General features: G+C 28.8%; 1 protein-coding gene across 1 annotated transcript in view; it reads right to left on the reverse strand.

Moving 5' to 3' along the window:
* The window catches only part of LOC107859376 (labd-13Z-ene-9,15,16-triol synthase, chloroplastic-like), a 2,251-nt gene extending 863 nt beyond the window's left edge, over nt 1-1,388 (reverse strand). The window contains exon 1 of the mRNA XM_016704401.2: nt 1,167-1,388. Coding sequence (XP_016559887.2) covers nt 1,167-1,388 — 222 coding nt within the window. The remainder of the gene's footprint in view (nt 1-1,166) is intronic.
* Between the last annotated feature and the right edge of the window lie 12,015 nt (nt 1,389-13,403).

The following is a 13,403-nucleotide window of genomic DNA, read 5'->3' on the forward strand; positions in this document are numbered from 1 at the left end:
ATATATATATATATATATATATATATATATATATATTCTTATTCTGTTATCGGTTTACCCAATAACCCAATAAGAAAAAATTGAATCGAACCAATAACCCAATAATTTTTTCTATAACACCATTAACAAATCGTTAACTCAATAACCCAATAACAATAAATCAATAAAATTTTTATCGATTCGATTTATCGATCGGTTCAATTTTTGCACACCCCTATTTGCAATTTCAAATGCGTATGCCTGAAGTTCGTAACATAGTGACTAAACTTTTGATTTTGATATATCGTGACTAAAATTTAAATAGTGATCCTAAAATAGACCATATGCACACTTGCCCCTTTCCACAAGTTCATATTACGTGGACTGGGACAGAGGGACACGAACTAGGCTTGGCCTTGAAAGAACCTCAACTGTTAGGTACTTATTAGAGTCGGTAGTAAGTGCAACTTATGGGCTTTGTATCCAACGCATGGAATCATGAAAATTGTTGTTCTCCCAGAAAAAAAAAAAAAAAACAAGAAAAGTTACATAAACTAACAATCCTTAAAACTATAATTATAATAAATAGTAATATCTTTTCAAAATTACAACTTATAACAAAAGTAGTAATATTTTACCCACTTCATAATAATAGAACAATATGTATTTTTCAGTTGTGCATATATATTTATGAGTAATACATATATATTTGTATATGTATTTATATAGCAACATTTTACTTAAATACAAAATATAATTTGCTACTTTTTGTAATTATGAAACTATTGCTATAAAAGTTATAATTAAGACTATAGAGTTAATATTTTTGAAATTTTTCCAAAAAAAAAAAAATACAACTTGGCCTTATGTGCAATGAGATTGATTTCGTTTCTGACTTTTTATTTTACTTTTTCTAGTTAGGTAGAAGTGCAAAAAGTGTTACTCCACTTATCTACTTTTATCAAAGACAATAAATATTTAGGAATAGAAAAAGTATTATACAGTTGCTATCTAAAAACGTGGAAGCAAAGTGTTAGACCCTCAGTCTAAAGCTTGATGGCTTACAAGGCCATGTCAAGGTGCACATTGGCCTTGACATGTGCCAAACACAAACAATGTGTTAGACCAAGGTATACTAGAGTGAAAGGCTGCCTTGGACACTTGAGACAACGACAGACGCATGGCACCTGCGAGGGCATGCGCGCAGCAGTAATATGGCATGGCACTGGCATGACATAGACACTGGCGAGGCGCAGGTGATGGCATGGCATAGGCATGGAAGCAGACTTGGACGCAGACATGATCGAGGCGGAGTCGCAACATAGGCATTGGCGTGGCCTAAGCTGTGACATGGCTAAGATAGCTTCATGGAGCAAGCAATGGCATGGCGTAGACACAGGCGCAGACATGACATTGACAAGACATGATGCTGACAAGACTAGGCATGGCTGAGATGCGTGACAAGGCAAAGACAGAAGAACTAAGTGCTGAGAAGCTGAAAATGACTAAGTGTGTTAACAATGGCAAAATTAACTAAATGGGCAAAGCTGCCCATGTGCTAGTCACATGGGGTAGTTATTGTGTTTGAATTTTGAATGTTGTAACATGTGTATTTTCAAATAGTGTTTAGATCAGTTTGGCTATGTCATGTGAGGAGCATGCAGCCTTGTCCAATGACAGGCTGCCATGCGTCCTAAGTTGCAACTGTTGTAACTGCTTGTGCAGTATTTAAATGTACTGCAGGAAATTGTAAAAACATCCAGAAAACAGTGTGTGTTGAGTGTATGCCTTTGGCAATTTCATGTGACACTTCCTTTGTAATTCTGAGAGAAATATAAAGGTTTGGAACGCGGTTCCTGTAAACGATTGAGTGCTTTACATTTCTGCATATGTGTCTAATTGTTTAGACTGCGCATATTGTGTGTTGTGGCTGAAGTTGTGCTGTGTGTGTGCGACTGCCAAGCAGCGGTGTTGCGAAAAATAGAACGCCCCTGTTTCACAAAGGGTCTAATGGTCGAATATTCCAAGTACCAACTAAACTGGTGGATCTTAAAAGGGGAAATTTTAGAAATAACAATTATAGGGCCTTAATTATAACTTTTATAGCAACAGTTTTAAAATTACGAAAAATAACAAGTTGTATTATGTATTTAAGTAAAATGTTGTTATATAAATATATATACAAATAAAGAATCCATTCTTAATATAACTCTAATCAGTTAGAGTTTAAAATGGAAGAAACCGTTCCTTAATTCAAGCAACGTTTAATTTATCTGATTTCTTTATCGTATATGACTTTTTTTTTACCATAAACGTAAATTTAAATCAAAAAATGGTAATTCAAATTAGCAACTCAAGTCAAATTCAAATTCAAAAAACGTTTTTCATAATCAACAACTCAAATCAAATTCAAAAACATAGTGCATCCAATACTATTGATGATCGCCTAAAATTTTGATGAAGATGGTGAAAATACAACGTTCCAATTATAGGTATCGATAATCAAATTTTATTGTGTTTGTGAATTTTATAAAATATAATTGCGAAAAATTCTAAAAAATTTATAACTCATTCGTAACATTCATCTATTTCAAAACTTGAGATCGTATTTTGAATTTTATCAGTTCTGAGATGAAATGTTGACAGTGAATCTTTTTTTTCAAAGTTGTCCTTGTCGTTCTGTATTTATAAAACTAAATTACAATTGTTATACGTTAAATTTGAATTTAAGACAAAGATACATAGTATTTGAATAAAAGATTTGCTTTTGTTGGAATTCGTTTTTCAATTTTGTATATACGACTGATTTATTGTATGTAGTACGTATTTGATAATCGAAGTTATATTTACAAATTTGTAGTGTTCCGGACACTGAAAATGGAAAATATACCTGTTCTCGTTAAACACTCTGGTAGATGGACATATGAACAAAAATATGAAGATTGCATCAGTGATGCATATTGTTGAGCATAAATGCTTCGTATAACCAACTTTACACACTATTGGCTTCACACATTGATGTAGATGTGACCTGCAAAAGCATTCAAATTGAATATGAATTAACAGATATATATGTTTTCAGCTATATGTATTTATAATATATATATATATGCAGCCTATTTATGTGTTTACTAACAGTTTCATTTGTTTTCAGCTATATGTATTTATGCATATACAATTTTTTTTCTGGCAGTTACATATGGTTCCAACTATATGTATATATATATTATACATATGCAGTATGTTTATGTGTTCACTGGCAGTTACATATGTTTCCAGCTGTTTGTATTTATGATATACATATACAGTATTTTATGTGTATAAAACATGCACTCTTATGTGTATTTTTTTCATATGCAGGCCATATATTTTCATTGGCATATAGGGTGTGTTTGGTATGATGGAAAATATTTTTCAGAAAATATTTTCCGGTTTTCCCCTTGTTTGGTTGCAACAAAAGTTTAGGAAAATATTTTCCAAGACAACTTATTTTCCACCATTTGTTGGAAAATGACTTCACTCATGGGTTAAGGGAAGTCATTTTTCAGAAAATGACAAATGTGACTTATGACTTCACCCTCACCTCTCTTCCCACCCCAACAATACTTATATTCACATGACTCAAAAAATTTACATTTCTAAAAAATTTACATTACTCGAAAATGTTTTTCACTGTGCTTTGCTTCAATTTTTCACTGTTTGAAATAAAAAATAATGAAGCCCAAATTTTTTCAATTTTCAATTCGTTGAATATATTGTTATTTTCATATGTATAGAGGAAGACTTACTTATGTTTCTTTTGTTAATTGCATATTTCATTTTGTTATCGATGTAACTTGTTTCACGAGGTTGAATAAGTTTGTCGTTCTGTTATATTTCTATTAATTGTAGTGTCTTGAGATTGTCCTAACAAAATATTGAAAAATGTCTCCTATATTTGTTAATTAATAGTTGCTTAAATTTAGTGATTGTAATATTTTAGTATTCGATATTGATATTATTTGTTATACTTAAATTAGTTCTTACAAATTGTTGAGTTGCTAGAGGTATTGATATACTAGTTAACAGATAGTAGTATTTTCTAAAAAAAAAAATTTCACTCATCAATCGAACACTAGAAAATATTTTTCTAAAAAATATTCTCTACTCACCAATCAAACACCATAAAATATTTTTCGAAAAATATTTTTCATTCACCAACCAAACATGAGAAAATAAGTAGAAAACCAACTTATTTTCCAGGAAAATATTTTTCAAAAAAACATTTTCCATGAAAAATATTTTCCATCATACCAAACACACCCATAGTGTACTAGATTCTGAAAATGATGCATCTTTCAAAATTACACACTACTGGTATTTTTTCGTTAGTAAAAAATACGTATGTTTTATGCATAAAACTACATCTGCATGTAATAACAAGAAATCATACGTATTTTCGAAAAATATATTTACGTTAGACATAAATACAAATGCAAACTAGAATGAACATATGTATTAATCATAAATATGTATTGTTCAAAAACTCAATTGCAAATCTGTAAAAATACATATGTCTTGTATGTGTATTAGCTAGACAAAAACATATGGATATCTTAAAAAAATACATATGTATTATTGATGGATATATACGCATAATTAGAAAATACATATGCATTATTCATAAATATTCAGAAACTTACTTATTGATATATGCATTGCAGACAAAAACATATAAAGAAGAGTATGAATACATATGCATATCAGGAAAATTATATTTTTAGAGTTGTAAAAAATATGTATGCGTTATTAAAAATATATATGTACGTTGGAATAAACATGTGTATTATTCATAAATACATATGACTCATAAATCTATATGGCATTCTGCTTCAGTCCACAATGACTATGCATTGTTCAAAAATATATGTGCAATTCTGTAAAAATACATATGTATATATGATCATAACCGAAAAATATATATGCATTAGACATAAATACATATGTAAAACTGGATACAGAAGTTCATAAGGACATATTGCTAACATTTACATAAACTAACCATGAAAATATTGGAGTTTAAAAAATTAAACATCAAAAAACTTAATGTAACAATAAATAAACATTAATATATCATCTTTGAACATTAAAGTAACATATGAAACTTAAGAAATATTCAACATATTATTTATCCACCTAATGTTAACTGTTGTAAACTTCAACAAAATAAAAATACACATCAAAGATCATGCACTTCAATGTCTTCTGTTATCCCAATTTTTCGAGGAGTCCTCATTGGTGCTTCATCATCACTTTGTGTCTTCGCTTCTTCTTTCCTCGAACCATAATCCCACAAAAGGGAAGCATATCTTCTGCGAATAAGGTCTGGATCAAAACCAACAGATGAAACACCTTCATCAAAAGTAAGGCACTCAACATATGCCACCATATATAAGCCACAATCCCTGCAAATACATATATCAATAAATAAGAACCTGTTATAAAATTAAGATGTTTACGAAAATACATCTTAAAGTTACATTACATCTTAAAGTTACATCACTGGTCCATATCTTAGTTATCAAACATCAAAGTACAAGCATTGTCATCATCTTATGAATAACAAATACAACTGAACAAAAAATAAAAATGTTAGCAATAACAAAAAAAAATAAATCTAACCTGTAATAAATACATTTCATATGTTTCAAGCAAACCAACTACATATGTATTTTATTTATACCTAACTGGTAAAAAAATCATGCTTATTAAGAAGAAAGAAGTACATATCATAGTCAAAATCTAATGATAACAAATACAGCTTAACATCAAATATAAATCTTAACAGTAAACAAAACAAAAACATATCTAAACTGTAGCATGCATATACTTTACATGTCAAAACAATGTCATTTCTGTATTTACAGAATATATATTATACTTATATTACAACATATACATATGTATTTTATGAATACATGAATGGTCCAAATTTAAGTAACCAGAATATAATACAACTGAACATCAAATACAAACCTTATCAGTGACAAATATAAATATCTTACACATATCTTAAATACAAATACATATAAAAAATATACAAAATACATAACATATACAATTCTATCAGTAACCAACCTTTGTACAAAATACATATCTTACATATAACAGATATAAAATAAATACAATTAGGGACTACAATTTCATATCTTAACAACACATTAGGGACTACAATTTCATATCTTAACAAAACTGAAAAATAAATACACAGCTAATAAATTGTATATATAAAATACATATATGAACATGTTGACCATAAACTATAAAATTTTACAAATAGCATCATACCTCCTCCACTTTCTCTTCTTCAGATTCGAAATCAGATGAAATAGGACTTGCAATTTTACTAGATTCACCTTTTTCATTCGACTTCATCTTTTTCATCGATTTAAAATTTTTGTGGGTTTTGGGGATGAAGATTTTCTCAAATCTTTTCGTTTTATTTTTTCCATAAAATTTTTCAGATTGTTACGGTGCTTCAATCTCACTTCTTCATTGCTAACACCTCCCTTAGGCTGAATATTAGTAGAACACAAGTTAAAATCTTCATCTTATGTTAACCCAAGACTAAACGATGGTAGTTCATCGAAAACCAAATTCATCGGTTAAATACTTTTAATGAAACTACTACGATTTGTATGTTGTGCCATTATAGCCGAACTCCAAAAAATTTCAACCCACACATAAAAAAAAACTAACAGGCGAAATCGGTGAAGAAGAATGAAAAATTTGAAAAAAAAATTCGACAATAAAATACATAAAAGAATTTATATGAAAAATATAACTTGCATTAACTTTAAAATAAACTTACCTTAATTGAAGGATACAATGTTTATCAATATCTTGAGAGATAAAAACGATTTTTGAAAATAAAAATAAAAATTGCAGATTTTTGGGAGTTGAATTTGGTAAAGTAGTATGAAAAAAAGATGGGTAAAAAGAGGAGTTCAATACACGCGCTTTTCTCTAACAAAGGTAAAACATTGCTATATTTTGTTATTAGTTATAATTTTGAGGAACTATTGCTATTAATTGTAATTAATGTCTTAAATTTGCTAGTTTATGTAATTTTTCCATCTTAAAAATCCAGAGTTCATCTCATGTCATTTCACAATAAATGACACAATAAAAACTTTAAAAAATTTCTGGAAAAAATAGATCATAAATCTCTATGTAAACTGTAAAGAAATAAATTTTATCAATTAAATTATTATTTTATTAATATATATTATTACCATCTAATCTATCAAAGAGAATATTGATTCATCTCTCGATCTCACCATTTTATCAAAATAATAAGTAATATACATATCTCAAGATAATTATATGAAGAGTGAGAATATGAATACATTTAATAGTTTAGAAAATATTTTTCATCAATCAGTCTAAAACACTTATCGTTACTCAATTCTACTTCATGCATACAAAATATATTAGCACTAAAAATTGGAATAACATATGTCTCATAATCAATTTAAAATTATATTTAATTTTATACTACAATCATGACCGATGACCTGATCAATTTTCATCTAATATAGTGAACAAAAAACTTTATATTCATATGAATCGACGACTTAAGCCTCTATATATGATTAAGCTAAAACTCTATAGACTAAATCAGATACTATATAAATAAACGAATATAAGACTATTTAAATATTTATTAAAATTGAAAAAATAATTATTCTATAATAAATACTATGTTTAAACAGATGATCAATTGCATATGTCGAATGTTTTTTCACCCAGACTTTTAACTATGACGATTATTATATCTAAACTCATTATTTAATAGTGTATCCATGATTTGTACCAAGAATTGCAATCGCAATACTGACGATAATGCACATTTATTGGCAATTCAAAATAAAAGGGTATTTGTAACAGTAAAAAATAAATTTATTTAAATCTTGAAATTAAAAAAGTGTCACACGAAGGAAGTACATGTATCAATACAATCTTCCACTTAGAGTTTAACTAAGATAATTTATCATGTCTTAACTCATTATTAATAGCTATATATCCTACCAACATATCCATGATTCGTACCAAGAATCACATTCACAACCCTGACCACAAACTTGTCTTCCACACTTGTAGCAGAAAGAGCCATGACACCTACATCCAGATCGAAAGAAAATAAAAAAACACTTGAAATTAAACTCCAGAAAAGAGTGTAAAGTTTTAACAGAGCACAGGTGTGATAATTTCTTTATTTTTAACTAGAGATATATACCTGAGCACAGGTGTGATAATTTCTCTATTTTTAAATAGAGATATATACCTGTTTTAAGCAAAATTTCAAGTGTAAATATAAGTACTATTATACTAAATTCTATCGAATTCATAAGCAGCTTGTAGCTTTGCCCTGGCTAAAGGTTATGCCGCCAAACAACTGTTTGATAATCATGGTGTTTGGTGGACTATCTTCCGTGCATCTCGACTAACTTTACGGATATCTGGCACTTCTCACTAGCAACAAGTATCAATAACTCTGTCTACCTAGGGCTAAAATAGATGGAAAGAAAACACCTAGTATTTATCTCAGTTGGAAATTGAACCTATGATGCTCAACTCACTTCATTGAACTACCAGACCACTCCCTTGGCTGCAATCCCAAACTTTTACTTTATTTGGAACCTTTTCAATTTACAAGATACTATAATGGCTAGATAGGACAAAGAAGACAAGCAAACGCATGGGAAGAGTGCTGCAACAATAATAATGAATAGAATTTCCTAAACAGGCTGCATCTATGTGGCAAGAGAAGAACCAAAATGTTTTTTCAAGGCAAAAGAAGAGAAGCAAGGGTCTTGGTGAGCAAGATGTTTGAGCTGTAAACTTAATTCCCTTTGGTAATAAAATATATACTTACCCGAAAAAAGAACAAAATAATTTAATAGTAGCACAAGATATTTGCATGAGTTTTCTCCCTAATCCTTCTCTCTTTATATTCTTTTTTTCTAGTATTTTTTTTTTTTTAGTTTAATCATTGGATAGGACATGATGACGTTTTAGCTTCGATCACATAACAGTAGGTAGAAGGTTGTGTAGATAGAAGGTTGTGTAGCAAACGAATTGGGAACATGGCATTTCGTTATTTCTTTCTAGTACTACTTTGAAGTGTTTTTCTTAAGTTGATGATCTATGAAAACAACATATATGTCTCCTAGATAAGGATAATATCTGTGAATGCTTTACCTTATTCAAACTCCACTTTATAGAATTACACTACATATATTATTATTACACAACCAATCAATTTTCACTAATTCTTTTTACTTTTAGTGGTGCAATCATGTTCTAGAATCGACTCAGGCAAGCTCATCCAAAAACTAAGGTTACTAAAAAACAAAGCAAAATTATATTTTTTTTTAAAAAAAAAAATGTGGAGAGGGAAAACCAAACTAACCTACAGGTGACAATTTTGCAACCACGAACAAGTTCAACAACGTGACCACACCAAGGACACCTCTTCCACTTTTTATGCATAGCAAGTTTACGAAAAGCTACTTCTTCTCTCACTCTCGATGGGTTCAGATTCGATAGCCATGAAATCGATTTCTTTTGATCCTCCAATCTCCCATTGCCTATACAACGTACCCCAACACCGTGCCATGGAGTGTTGCACTTGTAGCGAAATAAGTTTTTACAACTTGGGCACTTGGACCGCGCAGCGATCCCATCGCTGCACTCGTCCACAACCAAAAGAAAACAGCGCCAATTGGGGCAGTAACAATGAGGGAACTCTAGTACATCGGACACACACAACATGTCACACCATTTAACAAACAACTTGTCACCTAGCAGATTTTGACAATACATTGGGTCGATAAAATGGTTGCAATTCGGATAGGGACATGGAGTGTTGCGGATCTTGTCATCTAGCTTAATAGTGATGTACTTTATGATACAGTCGGTACAGAACGGATGAACACAGAGATTTTGATTTTTGAATCTTTTGTTGGGTAACAACATAGGCTCCATACAAATTCCACAGGTGAATGGTTCGTCATGATCATGATGTTCTTCCGATAATTCTGACACTACTTGCAATTCATGATGCTCTTCTGGTAATTCTGACACTACTTGCAATTTGTTGTTGTTTTGTTTTGATTGATTTCGGAGTTTTTGCTGTGCGTTTCCCACGATTAGTGTGAGACTGAGAGATCGAGTGTTTTTATTTTTTGTAATTTGAAAGTTATGAGAGTTCTACATGAGTAGAGACATATGGTGTATTAGATTTGAGTTTCAAATTCAACTTTTATATTTTTAATATAAATAGTAAATTAAAATAAGGTTATTGAGTTCGATTGAAACTCAATTTACAAGTAGTACTATTTAGTTAGTTCAGTTAAATTAAGTTTGTTTTATACCATAACTAGTATAAGTACTTTTTTTTTTTTTAAGAATATCATTAAAAAAAACAATAACTTATTTTTTTTAATTAATAATATGTTTTAGAAATTAATTATATCATATTAACATATTTTAAATTGATTATAAAATACAAAAAATAATTGTTAATAGTGAAATTAGTTATCATAGTCGCAATTATTTTAGATGTATGAAAATGATGAAATTGGTATTCTTATATAACTGTATTTTGTTGCTGATTTACAAAAGTAATTAATATTAAATAATTATTATTTTGTCGTTGGACTTTTATATTTATATTTTTAACCAATTAAGATACGTGATTTCATGTTTTCTTATATTTCTAATTTTAATTTTTTGGTCTATCGATTCAAAATCAACAACTAACTGCATTAAAAGTAATTAATTTCTCTAATTAATTTTTTTTTATTTAAAAATTTACCATTCTCAATTAAAAATTATGCACATACAATTTATACTATTGTTCATCACAACAAATATATATAAAACTTTATTTTCAGCGTTAACTCCCCCCCCCCCCCCCCCCCACACACACACAAGAATTTTTTTTTTTTTACCTCCACCATCCGTCTTAGCCCCACTCTAATTCTACTCCATAAAACTCCTACTCAAACTATACCAACAAATTTAAGATAAAGTACGAAAGATGATTTAGAATTATTTCAAAAGAAGAAGAAGAAGAAGAAAATTTATAGAAGAAAATTTATTTTTTTACTGCTTCAATTTAAAAGTACATAAAATGTTTCAAACTAAATAAGTTTTTGTTAACTTTACTTTTACGTGTACACTATTTTTAGAAAACTTTATCTTTTGTACATTATTTTTACAAAACGTTATCTTTTAAAATAAATGTTATATTTTTATAATTGTAATTTTGAAGTATAAAAAACGTAGAATATTCATCTTAAAGACGTCATCTCTCAAAATACTTACATATAATTGATTTATGTTTAATTATTTTTTTTTTAATCTTTAAACTAAATAAACAATCTATATATAATGGGAGGGGATGAAAAATTACGTGAGGGGTGAAGAATTTATGTTGGTTTGGGTTTGTTAATTTTTCTTTTGGTCTTTCTTCCTATATTATCATTTTCTTTTATACTATTTTTTTTTTAGAAAAAAAAAATAAAAGTGTGCTTGTCATATGATTATTATTATTATTATTATTATTATTATTATTTTAATAGTTTTTTATCTTTCCCTAATATGTAAATAAATTATATTTAAATATATTTTATAACATTTAAATTTTATAAGAGATAAGTTTGAAATAGTATATATCTATTAGAACTCTTTAATTGTTTGTTTCTATTTTTAAGATAATGAAAATCTTTTTTGTAAAAGGATAATTTATTCAAATTCAAATACTTAATTTTTTAATTCAAAAGTTTATTACAATATTTTTAAATTTGTCTTAAAATATTTTTTAATATTGTCTTAAAAATTGCCACATGGCTATTTTAATAGTTTGACATGTGGCATCTTGTCTTGCTTGTATTTTGCTTTTATATATATATAGATAATCATAATTATCTTTTATTCTGATCCTTTAAATATATAATTTGATTAGTTTTAGCCTTTTGTTATAAATATACCATATATAGTGAATGTCTACTTTACCATATATAGTGAATACCTACTTTACCATATATTGTGTATGTCTATTTATGGAAAAGTTACAAACCCTAGGTTAGTTTTTTTTCTATAAATAAAGGGGTTTTGCTTCATTGTAATTCATCACTCAAGAGAAACAAGAATTACTCTCTATTCTCTCTCTACTCTTCTTCTTTGTTCTTTATTATTTTATAACACGTTATCAGCACGAGACTCTGTCAAAGAAGGTGAGATTATAAATCTGAAGGATTTCAAGGTTAGTAATTCTTTATGTTATCTTTCTTTTGCTACTACTAATATAATTATTATTGGATTTGAGAAAAAATAATTGGTTTGGAACCATTTATATTTTAAATTTATTCCTCAAGAACAATATTATCAAAAAAAATGATAATATGTTTGGTTCAAGTCCCATCGCGCCTTTATATGGATCAATATTGAGTTTGAATCTCAATACACCATATTGATGATATTGTGATGGCTAAGGCAAAATAATGGGTGTTTGATGAAAAGTCATGAAATTCGACCCATTAAATATGTCCTATTCCATGAAGTGAATGTGGTAGCAATATATGATAAGTCTGAAATATGACAACTTACTTCATTCTTGAGGTGTATGTGGTAGCAATGCATAATATGTCCGAAAGAAGACAAGTGATTAAATGCACGAATATACGCGTGGAAGGACAAATATGATAATGATCATCAAAAGTGATTATATTTTCACACGCTTATATGATTATAAGATATGCTAGAGAAAAAAAATTCTCTACATCATATGTATGCCTCGATTTGCTTCTGAAGTAGCAAAATCTTGAAAGAGGTTATAAGCTATCATAATTTGATAGACTTAAGGCACAATTATATTCCATTCCTGGGGAATGAGAAACTTATTAATGCAAACGTGCACTTGATTGTGATTGTATCATAACCCACCTCCAAAAGAGGCTGAATAATTTTGAAATGTACTTTTGAAATAGTAAATCTGAAATTTATTCATGTAATTGTAAATATGAAATTTACTAAAGAAAAAGTACATGTCATGATAAACTTGGAATTTACTAGAATAAAAGTTCATAAATTGATATGAACGATTGTGACATCTCGAAGATGTGCATGTATTGAAAAACTAGAAGATTCTTCAAGAATTGTTTATGTCGTTTGTTCTCATGATAAGTTGGTTGGACCAACTAATATTGGGATTTAATCCCTTCAAATCTGAAAATTATAAAAGGTGAATAAGGGCTCATTCATCTATCATGTGATATGTTAAAATAATGCATCACTAAGATGATCACATGTACATTTATTGTCAACCTACAGTTTGGCATTCATAAAGTTGCCTGCTTAATAAAATTGAGTTAAGC

This window comes from Capsicum annuum, chromosome 1 (genome assembly GCF_002878395.1).
Source record: "Capsicum annuum cultivar UCD-10X-F1 chromosome 1, UCD10Xv1.1, whole genome shotgun sequence".
Lineage (NCBI taxonomy): Eukaryota > Viridiplantae > Streptophyta > Magnoliopsida > Solanales > Solanaceae > Capsicum > Capsicum annuum.